Source organism: Peromyscus californicus, unplaced genomic scaffold (genome assembly GCF_007827085.1).
Source record: "Peromyscus californicus insignis strain IS unplaced genomic scaffold, ASM782708v3 Scaffold_10__1_contigs__length_136768540, whole genome shotgun sequence".
NCBI classification, from domain to species: Eukaryota; Metazoa; Chordata; class Mammalia; order Rodentia; family Cricetidae; genus Peromyscus; species Peromyscus californicus.
The window spans coordinates 90824088-90850758 of record NW_026294391.1 but is presented as its reverse complement, the minus strand read 5'-3'; the positions used below and the strand labels follow the sequence as shown (position 1 = coordinate 90850758).

At 42.0% G+C, this 26671-nt stretch overlaps 1 protein-coding gene across 1 annotated transcript in view; it reads left to right on the top strand.

Annotated features, from left to right (window-relative positions):
- Col4a6 (collagen type IV alpha 6 chain) overlaps positions 1-26671 on the top strand; it is a 285743-nt gene that overhangs the window by 232874 nt on the left and 26198 nt on the right. The window contains exons 10-25 of the mRNA XM_052737073.1: positions 1022-1057; positions 1238-1279; positions 2362-2454; positions 3946-3999; positions 12297-12356; positions 13447-13491; positions 14017-14070; positions 14792-14861; positions 15837-15944; positions 16999-17157; positions 18181-18285; positions 19511-19671; positions 20367-20546; positions 21084-21267; positions 26079-26150; positions 26406-26513. Coding sequence (XP_052593033.1) covers positions 1022-1057; positions 1238-1279; positions 2362-2454; positions 3946-3999; positions 12297-12356; positions 13447-13491; positions 14017-14070; positions 14792-14861; positions 15837-15944; positions 16999-17157; positions 18181-18285; positions 19511-19671; positions 20367-20546; positions 21084-21267; positions 26079-26150; positions 26406-26513 — 1531 coding nt within the window. The remainder of the gene's footprint in view (positions 1-1021; positions 1058-1237; positions 1280-2361; positions 2455-3945; positions 4000-12296; positions 12357-13446; positions 13492-14016; positions 14071-14791; positions 14862-15836; positions 15945-16998; positions 17158-18180; positions 18286-19510; positions 19672-20366; positions 20547-21083; positions 21268-26078; positions 26151-26405; positions 26514-26671) is intronic.

The following is a 26671-nucleotide window of genomic DNA, read 5'->3' as shown; positions in this document are numbered from 1 at the left end:
ATCACAGTGTCCACCTGCTTCCACCTCCTGAGTGCTGGGATTAAAGGCATATCAGCACTCCAGGCTTGAAACATGCTCTTGCTCAGAGATATTCGTTGTCCTTGTTGATCGTGTTTTGGGGTTTTTCCTGACCATCCATTCTGTGCCCCTAAAGCTTGCTAGTATAGCTCAACCTGAGGTGTAGCCAAGAGAAAACAGATACTTGACACATCTATTGATGCTGTCTGCTCCCTAATTATGCCATGCATTGCTAATTAATCATTCCAACCATTACCATTACCCTTCTAAGGATACTTCTAAATCTTCTCAGCCTTGTATCTTGAACAGCTGTACCTACCTATTTTTTTCTGACACTGAAACTATGTATCACGGGTAAAAGAAGAATATAGCCAGTCAACTCTGCTTCTGGGAAGGCCTTGTCCCCAGGTCAGTCTCAAGAATGCCTAAACCCTGCTACTTACTACTATGACTGGACTTCACCAAGTCACATTGAAACATTCCTAGCATGTTATAAGGAATAACACATGCTACTTTTACTGCCTTCACATGAATGTGACTACCAGGCTAATTTGGGAGATTTCAAAAGAACATAAAAGAAATAATGAGAGGGAATGGAGAGATAGATCAAGGGTTAAGAGCACATGCTACTCTTGGGGAGGATCCAAGTTTGGTTCCTAGCACCAACACTAGGTAACTCACAATAACCAACAACTGTCTGTAAACTCCAGGAGCTCCATGGGATCCAATCACCATCTTCTAGCCTTGGTTGGCAGTCACTACACTTGTGTGCACAAATCCACACTCAGGCACAGACATATATACATAATTAAAAATAAAAATCTTTTCAAAAGAAATCATGAAAGATGGAGCTAAAAATCCACTATTCCAGAGCTGGTCTGCATTAATCAAAGAGCCAGCATATCCATGCTATTGCCCAATGTGGCCGTGTTTTTTGTTTTGTTTTGTTTTGGTTTTGTCTGTAATGAAGAAATACTCACTCTTTTCTTACTTGTTAATCCAGGGTCCCCCAGGCCCAGCTGGACCTCCTGGTCCTGATGTAAGTATGCTTTGGTAGTATTTATGTCCTGCCACCAAGTTCTCTAATTTTTTTTTCCACAAAGATACTGGTTGAAATCTATTTTCTAGTTAAAAAATAAAAATAACACATTCCAATTTAAGTTGCCAGAGATTATTAGTAATTGATTTTCTTTTTCCTCCCTGCACCTGTGTGCCCCAGGGAAATATGGGGTTAGGTTTCCAAGGAGAAAAAGGAGTCAAGGTAAATAGATTTTGAAAATGCAATCTGCATCTCACATACTCCAAGAAATGTCTCTAGTTACACATATTTGCATGCTTGGATAAATAGGTTTCTTTTCTGTCTTAGAAAATGGCCATTTCCCACCTCATGTAGTTCCCCTATGGGATCCATTGAGAGCTACATGTCCACATGCCACACACATGGGCCTTTGGAGTCTTTTCTTTCAAAAATTTTCACCCTGCTTCCTATGTATAAGTCGATATTGCCTACAAATATACTCTCTTAAGATGTATTCTTTCCTTTTCTTCCACCTAGGTATTTATCTGCGTTTTGCATATTCTATTGCCTGCTCTTTCCTTTTCTTTGCTTCCTGCTTCTCTCTAACCTTCTTTCTCTCTTCCCCCTTACCCTCCTATACACACACACACACACACACACACACACACACACACACACACACACACACACACGAACGCACACATGCATGCACACAAACACTCATACACTTATTTCCTCACTCTTCTGTCTCTCTTAATGTCTCTTTTACTATTCTCTTTTCTTCCCTTCCTTCCCATCTTTGGGCCAATCAGACATGTACAACCTTTTGACATTGTGCCACAGTTTTACTAAAAGAAAATCACAGAAAAATATCTCATAATGTTTTTTAAGAGTTTACAATTTTGTGTTGAGACACATCTATAGCTACCTTTGATTGTGTGTGGCCATAAGCAGCCTATGGACTACAGGCTACACAAACCAAATAGAGTCTTATCACTGTTGGCAAGAGGTAGCCATTCCCCTTGCTCAAATCCTATGTGGCTCTCTCACTACCCTTTTGTATATGAGCATGCAACTGTGAATCTGTTTTTCTCTCATCCATTTGCTTTATCCCTCTGCAATGATAGTACTAAACTCACTCGCAAGCTTAGAATTCTTCTTATCCCTTATCAATGAAACTTTGGTTTTTCTCCTTGGCACAATGTGGTAAAAAGACCAAAATAATGGACAATTTATTTGTGAATCACAACCAGAAGACAAGCTTACCTTTTGCAAAACTGGTCTGCATAATTATCCTTTGTTCAATGGTCTCTTTGATTTTACAGGGGGATGTTGGCCTCCCTGGCCCAGCAGGACCACCTCCATCTACTGGGGAACTAGAATTCATGGGATTCCCCAAAGGGAAAAAAGGCTCCAAGGTAGCAAACATTTATTACAGGAAACATTAACTGACCCTTTCCTGTTAATACTAGAATTCAAGTCAAGTAATCAGACTGACCTGAGCCAATTCCAAAGTGGAAGTAATGGGTTTTGGAAGGGAAGGCAAAGCCTTCTTTGTTTTGTTCTTGATGGAAAGAATTCTGAAAATCCTGAGTTGTTTTCTGGTGTGTAGATGTGAGTGTACCTATATCTGACTATTCATTTAAACATTTTTTTTTATCTCAGGCGTGCACATTCAATTTTAATACGCCAAATAAATTAAGACAAGCATAGCATGCTTGGATGTTTTTCCTCTGAACTCCAAACCTCTCAGTATTTAAGTTGTCCACCAAATACATTGAGTATAAATGTTTCCTTTTGCGTTATCATTTTGAAGACATTATTCGCCCTCTAAGCTTTATTCAGTGGTAGAGAGCTTGTGCAAGGCCCTGGGGGAAAATAGTTGACCTTGAATATAGGGAATATTGTTAACAGGTGGCAGTGGATGATCTAATTTGCCTTACCTGAACCACCAAGGCTGGAGATTATATTTCATAATCTGCCCATTTCTATTTGGATAAACTGTGTTCATGATTGTGTTTCAACAGTTCTATTCTGTTAAAGTGAACTGATATCTTTCAGGAGGCTGCATTTCCTTCATGGGGTTCCTTTGAATTTTGTGATTCCATTTCCATGATAAAGGGGCCCAGGTGGAAACAGAGTCTCATTTCTTTAATGTTGTCTTTGTGAACAATTCCATTTCCTCTAGCTCATTGGTTCTCAACTTTCCTGATGTTGTGACCCTTTAATATAGTTCCTCATGTTGTGGTGACCCCCAACCATAAAATTATTTCATTTCTACTGCATAACTGTAATTTTGCTACTTTTTGTGAATCATAATGTAAATATCTGATATACAACCCCTGTGAAAGGGTTGTTTGAACCCCCCCAAGGGAGTCATGACCCACAAGTTGAGAACAACTGTTTTAGCTTTATATTGGGGAAATTCTTGATTTGGGACCAGTCTAAGAGTATGAAGGAGATTATTTGCCCCTCCAATCTGTCCTAAACCATAGGGAGCTTTTCCATAGCTCATGTAAGATAAATTAGCACTTCAGGAAGAGAGATATTAGAATGTTATGTGTCTCTTTCCAAATTTTGATTCTTAGCCTTGGCTTAAGATCATTCTTTTCTTTGTAGCCTGTATTTTTGAAGCAGCTTCTTCCACAAGAAATGAAACAACTAACCATTCTCTGTCTCAGTTCACCTGAATGTTTGAGAATGTGTATTATTCATTGACCTTCCATAGGCCAAGGGTCTCCCTAAACTAAGACAACCTGGCAAGCATATGGATCTATACCACTGTCCCATGCTGTGATACTCATAATTATTGCTTCCATACTGAGTGGCCCAAGTACTTTAAAGGAGCCTCTATCATTCATGTTCATTCCTTCTTGCTGCTACTCATTAGCCTTTGGTTAACTTTCCAGGGTGAACCAGGGCCTCCAGGTCTCCCAGGCATGAGTGGCCCTCCAGGTTTCCCGGTAAGTCTTTGCACTTGGTAAACATGTATTCCGGGGTCTTGCTGTATAAAAAGCACCATATGGCTGACAGGAAGACCTCCACCCCTGGTTATTTCTGTGAATGCTACTGTCTTCACTGAACTCCTTGAAGGAAATATTTTTGTTTCCTGACCTCATGGAACTTTTAGCATGGCTCTCCATGCTCAAACTTTAGAGTTAAAACAGACCTAGACTTGCCTTCTGGTCCAAAAATCTCTTAAGATTTCTGATTTTTGTTCTCCTAGCCAGAAAAGAGGACAGTGATAGAGTATATCTGAAGATGAAATGAGATAACACACATGAGAGAAAGCTTTGTACATAGCTGGAACTTATCAAGCATTCAATAAACAATATCTGTTCTGAGTAATCCTAGCTTTACTTTCCTATCTGCCTCCCTAGCTTAGATTCTTACACTCAGCAAATGTTTTTGGAAGGCTACTATGTGCCACGTTTTCTACTGGACTCACAGGCTATAAGAGCAACTAATAAAATTTCCTCTCTGTCTTTGAGATTACATTCTAATGGAAAAATTATAAGGAATGTAGAAAACAAGAGATGAATCAACAACAAATTCATGAGCTGTGATGTGGCTCAGTGGTACACTGTTTGCCTAGCACCCCCAAGGCCCTGGCTTCTATTCCCAGTGGCACAAAGAAAACTGAACAAAAAAGTTCCATACAATGGTGATACATAAAAGATAGAAGATGAATGCAGTGATAAAGCATTGGTAGAGAAACACTTGGGAGAGAGTGGTCAACAAAAGCCTCTCTCATTAAGTCCTATGTAAGCTGAACCCTGTATAATATGAAGGAACAAGTCATGTAAATAGGAGAAAGAGTGCTTGTCAACTGAGGGAACCTTAAGTTCCAACACCCTGAGGCTGAAAAGCTCAACACTTCAGAGGCACAGCAGATGAGTGGTCAGGGCCTGGCATGGTAGCATATAACTCTAGTCCTACCAACTAGGAGGCTGAGGCAGAAGGACCGTCATGAGTTCTCATGGGCTACACAGCAAGACCCTATCTCAAAAATCAAAATAAAGCAAATGAATGGAAAGGAAAGAACAAACGGAGAGACATAGGACTCGGGTCACAGCCAGCTTCTGTAGCTAGAGTTTTCCTGCCTGGCCCACAGTCAGGACAAACTCTCTCACCTGCCAGTCCCACAGACACTCAGACCCAACCAAGTAAACACAGACACTTATATTGGTTACAAACTGTATGGCCGTGGCAGGCTTCTTGCTAACTGTTCTTACAGCTTAAATTAATCCATTTCCATTAATCTATACCTTGCCACATGGCTCATGGCTTCCCGGCATCTTCACATGCTGTTTCTCATCGTGGTGGCTGGCAGTGTCTCTCTGACTCAGCCTTCCACTTCCCAGCTTTATTCTCCTCCTTGTCCCGCCTACACTTCCTGCCTAGCCAATGGCCAATCAGTGTTTTATTTATTGACTAATCAGCAACACATTTGACATACAGACCATCCCACAGCAAGCTTCAAAAGTCAATTGTGGCTTTTATTTGAAGTGTCATGAGAAGCTATTTGTGAGTGAGTATGTGTGTTTGTGTATGTGTGCACAAGTGTGTGCATGGTGTGTGTGTATGTTTATATATGTGTGAGTGCACCTTTGTGTGTAAGTGCATATTCATGCATGTATACATGTGTGTGGAAGCCCAAAGATGACATTGGATGTCTCCCTAGATTGCTCTTCACATTATTTATTGAGGCAGAGTCTCTTGCAGAATCCAGGGCTGTCCCAGGGATCCCTGCCTCTGTCTTCTGAGTGCTGGGATTACAGGGTGTCACCATGCCTTCCTGTCTTTTAAGTCAGTTCTGGGGGTCTACACTCTGCTCCTCGCACTTGCATTGCAAGAATTTTATCCCATCTCCCCATCTCTGGATTGTATTACTAAGATGATTCTGTCTGGGGGAGGGACAGATAGGAGGATCTGGAGCAGTAAGCACAAGTTACTACAGCAGCCGAGGCAAAAGATGGTGGTAATAGCTCAGGCCATGGTGATAGCAATGGAAATGGAGGGAAGTGGAAAGATAAACACGCTATATTTTTTAAGTTTATTTTTTATTTTTTTCATTTTACATACCAACTTCCCCTTCCCTTCCCTTCTCCTTCTCCCCTCCCTCCCCACCTCCTCCCTTCCTCAGAGAGAGTAAAGCCTCCCATGTAGAGTCAACAAAGTCTGGCATATCAAGTTGAGACAGGACCAAGCCCCTTCCCCCTGCATCAAGGTTGAGCAAGGCATCCCTCCACAGGGAATGGGCTCAAGAAAGCCAGTTCATGTACCAGGAATAAATCCTGGTTCCACTGCCAGGGGGCCCACAAACAGACCAAGCCACACAACTGTCACCCACATTCAGAGGGCCTAGTTCGGTCCCATGCAGGTTCCCAAGCTGTCAGTCCAGAGTCCATGAGCTCCTACTAGCTTGGGTCAGCTGTCTTTGTGGTTTTCCCCATTGTGGTGTTGATCCCCCTACACTTGCTCTTATAATCTCTCCTTCCTCTCTTCAGCTGAACTCCAGGAGCTTGACCCAGTGCTTAGCTGTGGATCTCTGCATCTGCTTCCATCAGTTGCTGGATGTAGATTGTATGATAACAATTAGGGTAGTTACCAATCTGACTACAGGAGAAGGCCAATTCAGGCACCCTCTCCACTATTGCTAGGAGTCTTAGCTGGGATCATCCTTGTGGATTCCTGGGAGTTTCCACATAGTAAAAATGGCAATCTTACCAAAAGCAATATACAGATTCAATGCAATCTCCATCAAAATCCCAACACAATTCTTCACAAACATGGAAAGAATAATACTCAACTTCATATGTAAAAACAAAAAGCCCAGGATAGCCAAAAGAATCCTGTACAACAAAGGAACTTCTTTAGGCATCACCATCCCTGACATCAAGCTCTACTATAGAGCTATAGTAATAAAAACAACTTGGTATTGGCATAAAAACAGACACGTGGATCAATGGAATCTAACTGAAGACCCTGACATTAACCCACAGACTATGAACACCTGATTTTTGACAAAGAAGCTACATTTGTTATTATGGAACATTGCAAATACATACAAAGACAATGGCATAGTTACTCATTACCTTGCTTCCACAGTTAGCAGCACATAGTCCATCGGAAGTATGGAATCAACAGATTTCATCCTAAACACTTCAGTATGTCTCAAAAATAGGGAGTTTTGAAAACTTGATAATCAGTTCTCATTTAACATCAGTTAAGAAGGCAGAAATCTATGATCATAAATACATCCAGTTTTCAGGTGCCTTGTTTGCATAAGAACTGGAAAGAGGCCACTGCATTGCATTTTCTTGCCTCTTATGTGACAAAATGTGTTTTGAAGAAGCTGGCAAAATTTTCATGGATTGGGGTTAGAGACTGGGAGAAAGTGGATAAATCCAGGACAACAAGGCCTGCCCCCACTTGCTGGCACAGTGGGAATAACTGTGGACTCCAGTTCTTCCTGGTAGTACTGTGAAATACTCTGTGTCTCACCGCGTGGTCAGGAAGCACGGCCCAGGAACCAGTGGCACAGATTGCTTCCATCAGGATTCCTGTTACCCCACAAACACAAAGGGGCACAGAGAATCATTTGTTCTACTCCCTTGATTCTAATCAGTTTTGCAGCTCGTGAATGGGAAAGGAAGTGAGCCATGGTGTTGAAGGTAGAGCACCCTCACCTTGGAATCAACTCCAGCTCTGGGGCTTGGGCAAACTTTCAGCAATGTGGCGGTGGCCGTAACTAGTCTTCCTTCTGAGGCCCAATTACACTGTATTGAAGATTCTTTACAACGCTTTCCTGTACGATGACATAATCTGTAGCTACAGATGACTACGGAGCTCTTGAAATGTGGCTCATCTGAAATGAGATGAGCTGTACCGTAAGCAAATACACACTGGATCTCGAAACACCAGTGTGGAAAGAATAATTTGAGACAACTCATATTTATGATGGATTTGGATAACTGTTAAAACTGCTATCTCATTTTTAAAGCATAGCTACTAAAAACTGCAAGTACCGTACTGGCTCACATTATGTTTCTATCAGATGGCATCTTGCAAGGAGATTTAGGAATAACGATTGTACCTTTCTTTATAGAGCATTCTGTACAGACTCTTGTCACTTGGCATCGTTCTTGTGAGATGAGCAAGTGAGTCCAGGTTTGTCCCTCCTGTCCTGAGCAAGTGAAGAGGCTTGTCCAGAGTCACACAGCTACTTACCCAGAGAGCTGAGACTGCCATTCAGAACTGGGGTTTTGTTTTCTTGGGGTTTTTTCTCGGAATGAATAAGTGTTGTTTGAGCATTTCTTAACCAATTCTTTTTTCTCCTTTTATTGAAAATAGTTTTTTTCTCAACATAATATATCCTGATTATAGTTTCCCTTCCCTCTACTCTTCCCAGTTTTTCACCACATCCTCTCCCCTCCATATCCATTCCCTTTCTGTCTCATATTAAAGAACAAATAGGCTTCCAAGGGATTATAATATAATATAATAAGATAAAATAAAAACTAACACATTGGAATTGGAGGAAACAAACAGAAGGAAAAGAGCACAAGAGAAGTCACAAGAAACAGAGACTCACTCGTTCACACACTCAGGAATCCCATAAAAAAGCACTAAACTGGGAGCCATGATATATACACAGAGGACCTGGTGCAGACCCATGCAGACCCTGCTCGCCTTTCTATATTGTTGAATGCTGGCCAGTTCAGAATTTGTTTCCTCATACCATACTGCCCCCTGCAGTCCAGTTCACGAAAGTCACCCAGTGGAAGTATTTTGGCTCTCAATCGCCAAGATGTTGTGATCTCTGCTGCTCTGGGATTTGGGATTCACTGGCTCATGCTTCCTCCCTCCCTCCCCCTTTCTTCACTTAGACCTCGGAGGGTTTCCTGCGCGCCTATATCAACGCGTTTCCTTTCCTCCTGTAAAAGAGACTGACTGATGGCAGTATGTGATGAGAAACCACACTGTTCCCAGCTCTGTCTTTTCAAGGTTTCACAGCTCTGGTTGAAAAACCAGAAACCCTGACTGGGAAACAAAAGTATCAAAGTTGGGAAATGCTTCCTTTTATATTGCACATTGTATTTTATAGAATGGCATAAGGGAAGCAGTTTTCAGCTTGCCTTTACATGGATTCAGTGGGAAACAGTAGCCAAATCGTAGACCGCCTTCACTCCTAATGTATCTACCAGCTTAATGTGGACATTCATCAATACCTTAATATGCTGACAGAAAAGTTATGAGAGGAAAGGTGATAGCATATGTGAGGCATCCTGAGCTTTTCAGAAGAAGCACATTTCTGGAACCTAGAGCCTCTGTCACACCAGCTTTCAGTTACCCATGCTCACGGAAAAGCAAGGCCTTCAGAGGACAGAAATCTCTAGGGAATCCAAAGGATTCCTCCTTCCTTCCTATTTTAGCCCAAATCTTTGCAGGAGAGAAGATGCACAATCTGATAGATGTATGCCTCACATTCTTTCTCTAGCACCCTCTGTGGTTTAAAAATAAATAAACAAATTAATTAATTACTTAATTAAAAATCCCTGACTTTTTGGCTTGGTCCCAGCTTCACTCATTTCACCTCCCTTGTCCCCAGCAGCACGCTCACACTTGTAGGCCACAGTTCCCTCCTTGGAGGTTGTCGGAACTGTATACCCATGTGCCCTTTATCCCAGGAACATAGACCCCTGGGAGAAGGTAGAATGACAGGGTGGTTCTGGGTGAGAGCAGAGATGAATCTGACACATCCAGAAGGTAACTGTTCAGTAGATCTGAGGGGACTCCTGGGTAGGTGGAGTGTTCTGACTGAGTCTCCTCCAAAACAAAACAGCAGCAAGAGCCCTGAGGCCTGGAGAACGAGGCTGAAAGAGTTAAGCTAGTACCCTAAGAAGGCTTCTGGGCCAAGGGTGAGTAGACGGGTGGGAGGCCGCCATGACAGGACTGTGTGCCAAGGCCAACTGTAATGGATCAGGTCCCAGGATTTCTAGCTAGAACAGCTTGTTCAGCGAGGTCTCTGTACAGTGCCTCCCTGTGCCGAGAGACAAGCTGAGTCCCGCAGCACAGTATCTTGCCAAGCCATTTATCATTTATTGGCTCTAACGTAGAGAGAGAGATTTCCTTTTTTACATTTTTTCACTTGTTTGTTTTTGTTCATACTTTTCACAAACTCTGGACCTCAAAATGGTGGGAAAAATACATGTTCTCTCACTTTTTGAAGAAATAAAAGACTTTCTTGTATGTATCCTCCTGGGAAAGATGGATAGAGGCGTGTTACAGTTCCTGGGCACTTTTGTTTGTTTGTTTGTTTGTTTGTTTGTTTGTGTATCTTGTGCCGTGGTTACATTCTCTGCATCACTATTGCACTTGATTCAGCAAGTATTTACTGGATCACTTTGCACATATGCAGTCAGCAATCCCTTGCTTCAGAGGGAGACAGGAAAGGCTGTGAGAGAGGTCTTCCACTTAGAAAACTTTCTTTCATACAAGTCTTATGTTTAAAGAGTTTGGGGCAGCACTAGCTGCCATAACATTTTTTGGACAGGTCAGGGAAGGTTATTTGAATTATTCAACTTTAGAGAACACTAGACACATTCTGCTAGGTGGCAACATACTTCCGTTTCCAATTTGAAATATGGAGTGGAACAAGTTAAGATTTCAAACAAATTTGCATTCCATTTGATTTTTAAATTATATTTTTATTTAATCTTTGAGAATCTCATAGAATATATTTTGATCATATTCATTCCCTTCCCCCCAACTCCTTCCAGATGCTCCCCCACCTCCCTATACACCCAACTTCATGTTCTCGCTGACCACAGTCCTTTTAAATTATACAGTATAGTCAGGAGAAGGACTGAACTCTATAGAAGCAGAGAAGGAAAAAGAAAAGTGGGAACCAAAGCCCTATTTAAACTGCACCCCTCAAAGATACCGTCTCCACAATGAAAAAGCAATAGAAAATCCCACATTTGATTTTTTTTTTTAACTCTTGAGCCTATAAAGCCACAGGAATATTCATCCATGTTTCAGTACTTGTGATAATACACAGATTATTTAAGAGGAAGAAAAGGATACAGATGGGATCAAGACAATGTCCTCATACCAGCTGAGTCAGGGAACATCAAGGAAACAACGGGAGATATGCCACAGCAACAGTTGGCATCTTTAGAAACGCTTATATTTGAGAAAGCTTCATTTCCTCCTTTACTCTTCCAATAGGAATAAATGCTGTTTGTTAAAACAAACAAACAAAAAACCCATGCTCCAATATGTACAGTTTTAAGCAGTTATAAATGGCTTTAGGTAAGTTTCACATGAAAGATTTTATTCACTTTGGTAATGAATATTTCTAAAACCTGGGGGCTGGATGTTGGCCCTGGACCCAGACTTGACAAAGTTCTCTCTCTGTCTGCTCCTTAGATTTCCTGCTTGTTTCTCGAGAGCCCAAAAATTCATACCCATGGCTATAAGTCGTCACTTCTTGTAGCAATGAAAAAGGAACTGATTAACAATCCCCTTTGGTTTACTCCTAGGATGTGACAAGATAACAGTACCAGTGAGGGACTGTAGGTAGAAATATTCCTTTCCCATGGAAAAAGATGCCGTGGTTCTCATGAGTATCTAAAGGGTAAAATGTCTTCCTTCTAGTATAAATTCCCAAACATCCATACAACCTTCCATTGTTCTGTCAGAGTCAAGTTCCTAGATGGCAGAATGCAGCTGGTTCTTCCAGAAAGGGCTCTGGAATCACAGAAGACTCGGCTTTCTTAGTGATCATACCCTTCCCAGAAGTTTTTCCTGATCTGTAAAATCAGAGTGGGAGTTTAGACACTTTATTATTCCTGTGCTGTTAGCTCATGATGGTACAAGTACATGCAATAGTGTTTGGGGGGAAAGGCATTACTTCTAGAACCACAAAGCAATGCTGAATGAATGGTCTAGGGCATATTCATTCTCTATGTGCTTTTTGGCAAGATGTTCAATATAAGGAGCTTCCCTAAGGACTCAGTAGAGGTGGTTTGGAGCCATGCAACCAATGAGAAAATAAGAAAATAATTAAGATAGAGTCTTGCAAAGTAGCCTTGGCTGACCTGGAACTCACTATGTAACCCAGACTGGCTTCAAATTCATGAGAATCTTCCTGCCTTAGCCTCCAGAGAGCTGAAATTACAGGTATGTGCCACCACATCATCCCAATGAGAAAATGAGTGTTATAATTTCTGTCTTCTTTTTTTTTCCTCAGGAGTTTGGATCTATTGGAGAAAAAGGAGAAAGCGGAATCCTTGGTTTGCCAGGACCTAGGGTATGAACCTGGAGTGTCACTTGCCTGTGTCCATCAAGTCACCTGATCCTTTTTTTTTTTTTTTTTTTTTTTTGAAAGAAATATAGCTCTCTTGTCTTCATTTTGTCTTGTTTGGTCCCTTGCTCATGTAATTTGATAGCTAACTAAGCTTCTTTTATTTCTCATCTCAACTTTCTGGCAGGCTTACCTCTCCACTTATCCCCATTCTTTTGACTGATTGACTCCCTTGAACAAGGAATGATGTAGCTGCTACACTTAGGTGGCTCCCCAGCCTACGTGTTACTTCTCACTTTCACATGTAATTTTCTTCCGAGCTAAAGAATGGTGCACATGCTTTCTTGCCTTTATTCTTTTATACTCCAAGGGAATGTGGGCAAGAAGTAGAATAGGAATGAAAGAGAGCCAGGTGTAATCTCTATAGGACATAAACAAGACTGGGAACTTCTAGAACACAGTGAATGACGTTTGGAGTCAGCATTTTCCAAAATAATCTTATTTTGAATGGAGAAATAATTATCATCCCTTCTGATTCCTAGCGTTCAGGAACTGAGACCTTGGGTTATAAGAAATTGGTCAACTTTTACCTTACATAAGCACATTTTAGAGAATTGTGTTTTTAGTTTGTCCATGAGGATGTTAAGTCTCTGAGTATTTAGCAATATTTAGTTATCACTCTTCCATTTCTTTCTCTCCTTTCCCTTATCCTTTGTTTTTAAACTCATAATCACCAACAAAGAATATGTTTGGGATAGCAGAAAAGAGGCCATCCAATAGTCTATTTAAAACCTCTGACTTGAAACCAAATCAGCTAAGTATAATACCATCCAACCCTTTGATTACATTCCTCCTAATACTTACAATGTTTCCATTTATTTAGTTCTTTAAAAATGTTCCATGAAGCTATTCATCCTGGTGGATTAATGCCTAGAAAAAAGTCATTAAGCCAAGTCTAGGAAGGTTTTCTTACCTGACTTTAGGAGCTACTAAATCCTGAACTCAGGTGGATAACTTTGTTATATAAGTTTAGAAGCTTTTTTTTTTTCTGGTGTGATCTATTCAACTTTCCAAGACGTGGTTCTTCACTTTACAGGGCCCCATGGGTTCAGAAGGAGTACAAGGACATCCAGGGAGACAGGTATTTTAATTAATATCTATAAAGCATTGGTTTACAAAATCCTAATCAAAAGATCATCTTGCTTTACTTAACATGGCCAAATGGAGACGTCGCCTATAATGCAAATAAATGCAAATTGTCCACTCTCTTTAGTAACATAATTTTATAATCCTAATGAGTCTCTCTCTCTCTCTCTCTCTCTCTCTCTCTCTCTCTCTCTCTCTCTCTCTCTCCACCCAAGAAGATGGACAACCACTGTTACATTACCTTTTGTGTTTTTCATGCCATAGTGTAGTAATATACTGTGGCATGTTATCAAGGGTCAGCAAAGCTGGCCTACTTGTATCCATACCCTTGTGACTCTTATGCACTTCAATATGCAAATTGACTACCGGATGCTATATTATCAACAGGAAGAATTTGCAAAGCTGTCCACATTCTGAATGACAGCAAGATCCCTGTACTATCCACCTTGGCATAATCCACAGGGCAGCCCACCTTATGTACTTGCACTTGAACTTAGTGCTAACTATGTTTCTATCACAGGGAACGAAGGGGACTTCAGGTTTTCCTGGAATTAATGGGTTCCCAGGAATTAAGGTAATATCATTGAGAAGTACAACTCCAGGATTTGAGGTGTGAAAAAGCGAAGGATTCCTATAAATGCCTACTTATGGAGTATTTTTAATATTTTGATGTTTTAGGTGTCACATTTTTCTCAAGAAATGCATGTGCCCCATGCTGTACACAAAGCTGATGAACATTCCTCAGATGCTACCAAAATTGTGTTTAAAATTCTCTATTGACAATGCATCCTATTACTGACTACCCTAGCACCCACTCTGAGTATTCCCCAGAATCAGATTCTAGTCACTGAGCCTGTCTTTGCAGAGAATTAGGACTCTTTCAACTTCCTTTGTCATCAGTCAAACAATAAAGGTAGTAGGTGTCAGAATCTTAAGCCTGCTGAGAACAGAAGGAAAAAATTGAAATCTGGTTGCTTCCTTAGTTGTGTTATCTGTGTTTGTGATCCATTTCCCAGGCCCAGAAACAGAATGCCTTATAGTGAGTGGTGTTGCAAAACAAAATTGAGATCCCTAGTCCTTGACAAATTTGCAGATCAAATTTGCAGATTCGGCTACCTTGTGTCACCTTCATCTTCAATTTCTTGTTCTTGGAAATAAACCTCTGAACTAGATTACCTGGAAATCAGGAGTCAAGGAGGAAGGGACTTTTTACTTTCCTGGTGCTTTGAAGGCACATAGATCTTTGGTAATGTCACCAAAGGAACTTTTGTGTTCAGTCTGTTTAATCTTTACAGGGTGAAAAGGGTGGCGTTGGTCTGCGAGGCCCAGACATTTTCATTGGTGCAGATGGTGCTGTGATCTCAGGTGCAACTCTTTGTTGATTTGATTGGAGAAAAAAAACAAAGTGTTAAAACCAATATCTCCTGTAATTGTTGAAAGGATGCACTGTCATCCACTGGATGACTGACAGTGTCAAGGGCCACTCATGAGACCTGAGCTTGGAGAATGAATGGAATTCCAATCTCTTAGACAAGACAAGACAGCTTCCCATTTTTTTGTTGATCCATGAAGACACGAATCTGGGCTTTCCTATGCCTGAATTTGAGTAACAGAAAGATTCTCCTGGTAATGCTTAGGGAAGGATTGACATCCTCCTCAGCAGGGCTGCCTTCAGCCTAAGACTATAGAATACTCAGGGTTTCATGGAGATGATCTCAAGCATGCTGCTGATCTAGCTGCTTAGGGCCCTGAGTAGTGTGATACTTAGAAAGTTTGTCCTCTTCCGTCCTTATTCTAGTTACTAGGTATGTTCTACCCTTCCTCTTTGCTTTCACTATACATCTACATGCCCAATGTTGATAGTGGCCTCCAGAATTCTACTCCAAAGAAACCTATAGCAAAACTGTAAAAAGTGTTGTTAATCATCTTAACATCAACAATAAACATTTAAGGCGGTAACAGTAGCAGTAGAAGAACCTTCCTAGTACTTTCCAGGTCTTGTCAGAAAAGGAAGGCTCTAACAAGACCAAGTTTTAAGTAGTAACTTGGTATGATGGTACCTGCCTGTGATCCCAGAACTTGGAAGCCTAAAACAGGAGGAGAGTAAGTTCAAAGCTACCCTGGGTTACATAGTGAGATCCAGTTACAAAATAAAATACTAGTGGAGCCTTAGCTCTGGAAAGCCCATTATCACTTAAGACCATCAGAATCCAGGAGACCTGAGAATAACAACAAAAACTGCCAGGCCCATGACAGTTCCCTGCACCTCTTCAACAGCATTTTGTGGCAAGTGTGAGCATCCATTTTGGTTTCTTACTTCTTTTTTCATTGTAATGCCAGGTTATCCTGGAGACCCTGGTGTGCCAGGCCTCCCAGGCCTTAGAGGAGATGAAGGCATCCAAGGCCAACGTGGCCCTTCTGGCACCCCTGGCCTCCCATCGTTAACAGGTGAAGCAAACTAATCCATTTTCTGCATTGATCAGTCTTCTCTGTACTCTATTTCCTAGCATCTCCCTCTCTAACTCAGGATCCAGGCACATACATACCCAAGGTCAAAGGATAGGTAGACTGGTCAGTATGTTCTCCCATAGTTAGCCTAAAGCTAGGGTATTACAGAGAGGGCCTAGGTCAGTAGCTTTCCTTTGAGTTAAATGAGCACCACCGGCAGAAAGACAAGTCCAGACTGCCATTGAGGCTGGAAGTAACTGGAGATCTGGATTGGGTGGTTGGAGCCCTCTCACTCTTCCCCTGGATGTGTCATTTGAGTTTAACAAAGAAGAATCTGTCTATGCTGGATCCTCAAGGTGGCTGCTAAAAGCCTTTATGAGGGGTGACTAAAGGTGTAAGCCAATTGGAGAGAGTTTCTTGGCATGTGCAAAGCAATGTGTTCTATTCTCAACATGAGATAGATAGAGAGACAGATGATAGATAGAAGATAGATAGATAGATAGATAGATAGATAGATAGATAGATCTGCACCTGGACCCTCTTCTAGGCTTAACTCTAGCACAAAATGTTCCCAGGATCCTATGGGTGATACTATTGAACCAATCACGGAAGGAGAAAGCCTATATTCCATTCTATAGGGCAGTGAAAGAGCATGCCAGAGTCTGGAAGGCAGGGCTGTCCCTAGTATAAATGCTCAGACATGTCTATTGAAGTCACTAGTTTCTAAATTCCTTGGAGAGGAGCCTCTGTACGGATAGCTGTGTTTTGAAGGCAGTCATTCATAGGAGGTACAATTGGACCCAGCACTGGAGTAGAACAAACGCAACAGTCGGAGGCTGAAAACCTAGCTTTTCCTCACAAGTTAACCACAGTTTCCTAGGCAGTTAGGCCAATGGATTCCCAAGGGACTTTTCTAACTGTCATGAAAGAGAGGAGCAAATGATTTCCCTAATTCTTCCTTTGTGTTGTTCTGTCTGTACACTGCTAACTGGAATGTGCCCAAACAGTAGGATGCTATAGTGAGCATTTTGTGTGTTTGGGGATATCTTTCCAGGTCTTCCAGGTGCCCTCGGGCCTCGGGGATTTCCAGGCCTGAAAGGAGACCAAGGAAACCCAGGACGCACCACCTTTGGGGAAGCTGGCCTGCCTGGCAGAATTGGTTTGCCAGGCTTACCAGGTTTACCAGGTCTACCAGGCCCACCGGGCCCACCTAGTAAGTTATTCTTTTTTGGTGTTGAGACTCAGGTATGGTTCAGAACCATTAGGATTTTGACAGGGCCCCTCACAGGAGAAACAGCTCACTGAGGACAGCTAACAGCAGAGGGCAACGATGAAGGCTCTCTCCCACCTGCCTCAGCTCCACCTCTACTGACAGGAACAGGAGTGGAGTGCCTGTTTCTTCAAGAAATGAGCAAGCTGATGATGACCAAACACTAACTTCCTTATTCATCACCCTTCTGTCCTACATGGCTCTCAATGCCCACATCCCCATCACCCCTGCCAGGACTTGGGCTTTTCAGATTCTAGGGAAGCAGAATTGGATTTTCAGAGTTTCCCGAGCTCTGGTCAGGTAGGCTGAGAATCTGAGAAAGGAGAAGCCATGCTTTGATCCTCAAGGTGTCTGTTAAAAGCCTTCATGGGGAGGTGGCTAGAGGTATAGACCAGTTTGATAGGGCTTTGGCATGTGCAAAGCAATGGGTTCTTTTCCCAGTATGAGATAACTGATAGAAAGACAGACAGATAGATGGATAGATAGATAGATAGATAGATAGATAGATAGATAGATAGATAGATAGATAGATAGATAGATGATAGATAGATAGATAAAATATGCATATCTACATAGTGCCTATTCTCCTTAGATGGGATTCTGGATTGTGAGAGAATCCGCAAGGCTGGAAGTATTGCCCAGCATGTTTCTATGCAGCCTAATTCCCCTGACCACTGCAGCTGGCATCTGCTTCCTCTTTGCCCAAATGAAGCTTTCTGGGCTAGAGACTGGCACTACTGAGTTATTGAGTTACTTTGTTCATCTCTGAATCTAGCGCAGTGTGTGGGCGATAACAGTCATTCTGCTGGTAGAGTGAATAGAACCAAATGAGAGTCCTGTTGGCTCTTCTGCAGCAGACTTGGCAGGCATCCCAGGCTGGGATTTTTTTCTCCTACTCTACTCTGTGCGTTGAGCCTCAAGGACCCAGGCCCTCGAGACTGAGACGTGTTCTTTTAAATCCTGCAGATCGCACATTTGAGACTGGACCCTTGCCTAGCATGGAGCCTGGATTCCCTGGTCTCCGAGGAGAACGAGGTCCAAAAGGACATCAGGGCCTCAAAGGAGTAAAAGGTGATTTTGTCCCTTGAATTTCTTAGTCCCCCCTTCCCCAAGCCCTAGAGAGACTTTAAGGGGATTGATCAAGACAATAGCCTTAGGAACCTGAACAGAAGTATTCCAGGCTCTTGAGAGAAGATATAGGACTGTTGGAAGTGCTTTAATTGGGGCTCTAAGAATGAAGTTGGAAATTGAGGTCACACAGGACAAAAAAAAAGAGGCTTATGGGCTGCTCTTTCCACCCCTTGAGCCTGCAGAAGCTATTGTCAGCATTCCAGGGTGCTAACCAGCACAGATAATCCCAGTTTGCAAGGCTTTGTCTAGGCACTGCTTCCCAACACCATTAGCCTTACGACTCTGTGTAGGTCGAGACCTAAGGTATTTGCTCCAGTAAAACAAGCGGGGTCCCAGCAAGCTGCCTCATACACCAGCATCCCAGGTGGTTCATTCAGGAGGGCTAGGATCACACTTGAGAAATACAAATTGATTTTGCCTATTCAAAATGCTTAGGATCAGAAATGATTCCAATTTTGTAGTCTTTGGATTCTGGAATATTATATAGACTTTGACAGATAATCATCCCTAATCTGAAAAATTCAAAATCTCCCTTGCTTAGGATTTCAGAGCATTTATGCTCAGTTTTCACTAATCCAAGGAATAGACCATTCTCTCAGAGTTCCCAAGATCTGTTTCTAAAAGTAAGAAGAGATCCTTCAGGATCATAGGGAAATACAGCCAACCACATTTGTTACCACCTGGCATTCTGCAGACTGTGCTCATGGAAGCACTATAATCGGTTAGGTTATATAATTGTGACTCCTTGGTATGTCTTCAGAAGTGCTTTGTTGACATTGAGCTTGATGGCACATGAGCTTGAGGCTAACCTGCACTACATGTGATCTGTCTTTAAAAAGGCATTTCACTGACGCTCCTATCATCAGTCACATCAGGATATGTGAACTAATTAAATTCTAGACTCTCAGTTGTTTATGTGGCAGTTGGTGGTTCTCAGCATGAGACTCAGTGATAGCTGTACCTCACCCAAGCCTAGTAAAAACTGACTCACTAGCACAGATGTCTTCTGATGGACAGTGAACTTAGGCTATCTGAGTCTCTGAAAGTCTTTTGATTTTTCCCCCAAGTCAAGTCATAGATAACCACTCTTGGAAAAAGCACCTATTTTCTTTGTTACTGTCATTTGTGTTTTTATTTGTTTATTTGTTGTCTGTTTTTCCTTCAGGGGACTCTGGGTTTTGCGCTTGTGAAGGTGGTGCCCCCAACATTGGACCACATGGGGAACCAGGCCTGCCTGGGACACAAGGTCTCATTGGCCTACCTGGTATTAAAGGGACTAGAGGAGATCCAGGCTCTAGGGGTGCACCTGGCCCAGCAGGGACTCCAGTAAGTCTTAATTAACTTTGGTACAGAGGGGAGAAAGGAGGATTTTAAATGTTCTTCACTCCCCATCAATCGTTTTCCTAATGAAAGAAAGAGAGGGATAAAATAAATGTATGATAACAATCTCTGAAGATTTTGCTTAAATTCATGCAGTTAGTCAAATCATTTCTTGTTTACCATTGACAAGTAACAAATCATAGTGATAATTGGGTGCACAAGAAATTCCCTCAACAATTGAAAAATCAGGAGCACTCCTTTTGTGAGTCTAAGCTCTAATTGGAAATTGTGCTAATGAATTAATGGAGAAAATAAATTAAGAGCACCTTTGAAAACAGACAAAAACAAAGTAAACCATGGGCCTTGGTCACATGCAGCAATCTGACCAGAGGGTCTTGAAAGCAGCAGCTTTCTCATTTAACCTACCCTTGTCCCCTCCTTCCCTTCCACACAGTAACCTAGATTTGCCTGGCTGGGTGATATTGCTTAGAAATTAACATGACACCCAGTCTTCAGAGATTTCAAACTTTGGAAAAGATACTGAAAATGTGAAGTAATTATCTAAGACACAGGCATAATTACATGCCCAGAACACTGTGAAAAAATATCTTTAAGCACTTACTTTAGGTCATATCTTCGCTAAGCACCAGAATTCTATGAAGTCTCCATCTCCTGATTATTGCCATTTGTTTCTTTCTCAGGGGTTATTTGGATCGAGAGGTCATACAGGCCTCAAAGGAAAGAAAGGAGAACCAACCATCAGTAGAGGATCAAAACTGTCAGGAGACAAAGGTGACGCTGGTCCCCAGGGGACCCCAGGTATGGCAGGAGCTCCAGGCAAGGATGGAATACCAGGTTTACCAGGGCTTCCAGGCATTCAGGTGAGTAGATCATCCTGGATGATTAGCTCTATAAATCATCATACTGGACTTAGGGGAGATCTACTGGTCATTACATTACGGAATAAAGTAGAACAGAGTGTCTGACTCCCCCCCCCAACATGTTGACTCCATGCTTTCATTTTGTGTAAAATAATATTTTTGTCTCAGAATACTCATTTCATTTGATAAGCACTAGGAATAATTAACCATATCAATATAAAATGGTTCAACTTCCCAACAGCTCTGTCCTCCAAGCAATCCAGTTGCTTTCTTTGACCTCAATGGTCATTGCTGCCATCCTCACTTCCTACTTTCTTCCCCTAGCCTCATCTAGAACCTTTTGTCAAGTCAGATCACCCAGAGTTGGCAAGACTCATTTCCACTCAGCAAACTCTGAGGCTGATCAATAAACTAGAATGACAGGGAATGTTCACAAAACACAAAACATTGTTTACTGACTACCTCATTACTGTGGTAGTAAGCCTTTCCAGACAAGTCTTTAAATGACCTTTCAGTCTCTTTTTCTTTGTTCTCTAGGGAGACAGTGGATCTGGCTTCCCAGGTGAAAAGGGATCACCAGGACTTCCTGGTGAAAAGGGCCATGATGGTCCAACTGGACCACCAGGAATTGGGCTGCCAGGACTTCCTGGGCCCCGTGGACTTCCTGGAGATAAAGGAGTAGATGGGTTGCCAGGGCAACAAGGGCTCCATGGAGCTCAGGGTGAGTCATACAATCAGATAGTTTTAGACTTGGAAAATCGACCTTTTGTAGAGTGGCCATGACTCATTAGGCATGAAATGCGTCATAAAAAGAGATCTGGCTGGCTGTAATCACTACAGTCAATCCTCAAGGGTTTTCAAGTAGGAAATGGATCATAACTGTATTTCAGTAAGTTTCTAAGGTAGAAGAACAATGTGTATTTCAGCTCTTCTTAATGAAAACTCTCCTAATTGAGCTATCTGAAAATGTCACAGAGCCACCTAGATGGGTTATGAGCTCATAGTTCATAGAAAAGTTCAAGGAGAGGATGGATGACTCTGTTGTAAATACCATCAAAGTAGTTAGTGGGAGGTTTGATAAATAGTTCTCTAAGTTGTATGGCTATACCGTCAACAGACACAAATCTTTCCCAACTGACACAACCTCAGATTACTCAGGGATTCTAACCTAACCCTTGTATGATACTTAACTCCCTTTCAATAAGTTATTTTCCCTCATGAATTTCAAGGGTAATAATAGGCAACATTCCTGCTTATATATTATGAAGGTCCCATACCCATAACTTGTCTTTGGTACAGTAAGAAAACCTCTTCATCATAGCCCTTGTGCTCTGTGATTTCCATGTTTCTATCCATGGCACCACACTTCTCATAGTCATCGAAGTTTGAAAATTTAAGGTTATCTCATTCTTGGAAATGCCTCACATTATTTTTTTTTCTCTTCTTGCTTGGTAACTTCTCATTATCTCATACCTAGTTTATCAAATACCTACGTGCTTTTGGAAAAAGATAAATGGATGGTTAGATGGATGGATAAGTGAGCAAAAGACCATTTCCTTCGTAGTTTCTCTTCTATTCCTTGCTGACTTTCCCATTCAATTCTATTTACGCACATTGCGGACAATTAAATACCTTCTACCATTTAGCCTTCCCTTGACTGCTACACTGTGCCATTAGTACTTAAATTATGCTTGCTTCTATTAATGGTTTTCCCTTTACTGACAACACTGTAAAGTCTCTGAAAGATACTGAAGAAGGTGATGCTTCTTACCCTCTCAACCTGCCTAGCAGAGTACAACATTCCTTGAGACCAATATTTACTTGCAGGAAAAAAAATCCCTTCCTAAACCTTGAATGATTAACAAATAAAACTCACTATGGTAGAACAGGCTGGCCTTGAACTCACAGAGATCAGCCTGCCTCTTCTTCCTGAGTGCTGGGATTAAAGGTGTACACCACCACATGCAGCAAGTACTTCATTTAGAATGTTGTCTCTCCTTTTTCTCTTCAGTAGCTAAATATAACTCACTAAATGTAGTATTTTTTTTACAATCATTTAAAAGCACCTTTATGTGTTATAGCCATTTCTGCTGCCACAGAAATGTAAGATGCTGTTCCTAAATGTTGCCTATTCCTACCGGTGATAGCCCAGGACTAGACATCTGCACTGCCAGGGAAGAGCATGTAGTCATCAGAAGCTGTTCAACTTAGTGGTATGAATTATTACAAACTCTGGGAACGCTGACAACTGACAGTCCCTATGGTGTCTCTGGCTCCAGATTCTCAATGTAATCTATCACCCAGGTTATTACTGCAGGGGGCTTCTGTGTACTTGATTATGTGTGGGTGCTAGCACTCCACTCAATGCCCACGATGAATGTGCTTGGCCGGTATATATGCTCTGTACACAAGACCTCCCTTAGCACTCAACAAACGCTTGTCTTGGTTTCATTCTCTGCTGTCCTAATCTTTCCCCTGCTGCAGACTAAAAGAGACTGACACAGAGGGACGCAAGAGCTCACTGTGTCTTCAGGGTCTCAGACATGATGTTGGCAAAAACGCCTTTTCTCTTTTGTTCACATTTGTCTCTGACACCCAGGATATCTTAAATGCTACATTGCACCCTTTTTGGAGGGAGAATAATTGTGAGGATTGGATGCAGAGACTGTCACTGGCCACTGATACTTCTTTAAGGGCTCCATAGTGCATACCTCCAGGGGACTTCGGAAGAAAGTGGAATGCAGTCCCTGAGAGGGGCTGATTTCCTGCATCACATATGTTGATGGATTGATGGGTTTCTAATTGAATTTTCTGAACTTTTATTGGGCTATAACTTGCCTTGCAAGGTACATGTGCAAGGAGTCATGCATGTCTGATCTCTGTTATTTAGTCTCAAAACAAATAGGAATAATATAATCTTGAAAACTAGAGGTGCTTTATATTCTAAAGATGAATTTTGGTATTCATGGTGAAAATTCTGATTAATGTGGTCATCTGTTGAACTTATAAAGCATAACATGGCTAAAGCTCACTTCTGCTTTATTGAGAATGGTCTGAATTCAGGAATGTGAAGCTAAAAACATGGCAATGTAGAGTAAAAGTCAGATACAATACAAATTGATGTGAAGTCCTTAACCTTCCCTCATTTTTAAACCCCTCCATGCAAAATACAATGCAGTGCAGTCTGTGTCAAAACTATGAGGGGGATATTATGGAGGGAACTGTGTCCTTGGTTTCTTCTTGTTTCTACATACCTTCCTCTGGTCACCATTTTTCTTCCCTAGAATGGATGAGTGGCATCAGTTCTATCTTTTAAAAGCTTTGCTCTCATCTGGTTCTCATGGGTGAAAAGAATCTCTGTAACTTCTCGGATAAATTGGGGAGATGGGTGTCTTTACGTTTACACTCCACTCAGGGATAATTGTATTTTACTTAGTTTGTTCTGTGACATATGAGTAAGGCAATAGAATTACAACAGTAAGATACAGGCACATTGAAACTGCTGGGCTATGGAGTTAGTTGGGTGGCAGGATAGTCTTGTGTAGGGTTCCTTCACCACACCAGCTCCAGGGATTGTCTTTTCCCTTCATTCAAAAACTCTGGACCCCAGCAGAGTACAGGACTGGAAGCACCCTCCCAGGGAAGCATCTAACTCTGAGGTGCCTGTCAATAGAACACATTTCCACAATGGGGAAATAATTCTCAGAGATAGCTCTGCCACCTTAGTGTCTAACATGATGGAGGTGAGTATGACAACACATGGCAGAGGATTTGTGCTTATGGCCAGAATCTTTATACCTGTGGGGTATATGACTAGAAGAGCACAAGGTCTGGAAGGCTATCAAGTACCATCACAAGACTGACTAAGGTAGAAAGCAAGGGACTGACTTATAGGAGCTCCTCTGAACATCTCTCAAGGAAGATGAGAACTGCCGTTCGCTGAGCACGCAGCAGGGTGCTGGGCGCTGTATCAAGTGCTTCCATCTCACAGACACAATTGGATAGGTAGTTCCCCTTTGACCCACGAGGCTCGGAGAACTTAAGTAGTTGTGTTAATACGGATGTGTAATAACAGAAATAAGACACCAGCTTAAGGTCTGTCTGCCTCCTGAGCCCAGGATAACCAGTGCAATATACTATTCAATTCCCAATCTTGACTTAGGACTAAAACAAGTGAGTTTATTCGTTTGTTTTATTTGTTTAAGCAAGACTTTATATTGGAGAGCAAAAGTGAGTAAAAGGAGAAATGGCAGTTACTTGTGTAAGCAGTCTGAATCATAGGCTTTATACATAATTTTCAAAAATAATCCTGTTTTTTAGAGCCATGGTTTTTTGTTATTGTTTTTTAACAAATGCTACAGATTTTTATTGGAACTATTGGCTCTGTGGCTTAGACAGACCTTGGGGGATTGTTTTAATGAATAGGACAGACTAATTTTAATTAGCATAGCAATTGTTTATAAATGGCACTTGAGGAAGTCCACAAACAATCTGTCCCCGGTAGTTTATTAAACCTCCCCTCTGTGATCCTGCAGACTATTTATTTGCAGTATGAATGAGCAAAGAATTTCCTACAGAAAAGGCTGTGAATGCTAATTTCAGCATCTTGAATACTGAAATTGACTAATTCTATTCCCTGAGTAGCAGAGTTTACATTTTCCAATAAGGAGCTGAGGAGTCTCAATTTTTCTGTCATGGCCAAGGGAGTGGTCTTAAGTATTTCCTTAGTTTAGACATACACATATCTGAACAATGATGGCCAATAAGTTTTAGTAGACTCAAAATGAACTGCTTTAAAAGAGCCCCATGCTTTGAAAAAAAAACCTCTTGCAAAAAAAAAGTGTTGGGGCTGGAAAGATGGCACAGTAGTTTGGAGCACTGGCTAGTCTTCCAGAGGACCTGGCTTCAATTCCCAGCACCTACAGGGAAGCTCACAACCATCTGTAACTCCAGTTCCAGGGGATCCAACACCCTCTTCTGGCCTCCATGGGCACCAGGCACACATGTGGAGCACAGACATACAGGCAGGCAAAACACCCATATGCATACAATTTTAAAAATAAATTTATAATTTTTAAAAAGGAAGAAGTGGAGGTGTGAACTTGAACAGTTGTAGCTTCAAATTATCCACTCTAATAATGGAGGTATCATGAACCCTTAGTGCTGAAACCTAAGTGCCCATGCTGGGAAGAGACTCTAAGGGAATGGTGAGCAGAAAGTTGCTCTTCCTGCACAGGCCACCTCTAAGAATCCTTGTTAGGTAACACCCTTTGCCTAGGTGGCTGCTTGCCCAGCAGGTACCAATGGTTCAATAAGTAATACTCTGGCACCTGAACACTAAGAACAAGGATAAGCAATTGCCCTAGTAGTGCCTCCCAAGAGTTTCAGATGTCAAGCTATTTGTGTGTGCACCTAGCTACTGAGTGGGGAGATAATGGTTGTCCACTAAATAGAATAGGAGGAAAGGAGCATATGAGGGGAGACTCTTCTCTGACTTGATGAGTTCACAGTTCCATGTGTTATCATTTACAGGAGTCACCTTGCCTTGTATTATTCCTGGGTCATTTGGTCCATCAGGATTTCCCGGAGCTCCTGGACTCCCAGGTATGGAATGAGGCCAGGGAAAGGAAGCACACGTTAAGGGCCTTGAATCAAAGGAAGCAGAGAATCCCAACAGCACATGAGGGTTCTGCTGAGGGCATTCTTGGCGACTGAGGAAACAGCTGCCCGAGAGCGTGGTGTGGGGAAGTGAGACTGGGGAAGCCGGCAAAGAGAGTAGAATTGTGGACTAAACATCATGAGTCGAGCCTATCTGTGCTAGTGTTCCTTTCCCCTCACTACCTTCACTTGGGGTTTCAGGCTCTAAAGGAGCTCGGGGCCTCCCTGGAATTCCAGGCAAGCCTGGCACTCATGGAAGTAAAGGAGAGGCCGGAAGTCCGGGCTTAATTCATCTCCCAGGACTGCCAGGTAAGGAAAGAAGGCATCCCTCTTGCGGCTGTTATGTTTGGATGGTTTTCACTCTCCACTGATGACAATAAGCTAGGTCTGCTCTCTGGTGTGGCTGAAATGCTTTGATTCCACTTGCAGTAAAAATGCAATCGCGAGCCATAGAATGAGGGCATAAC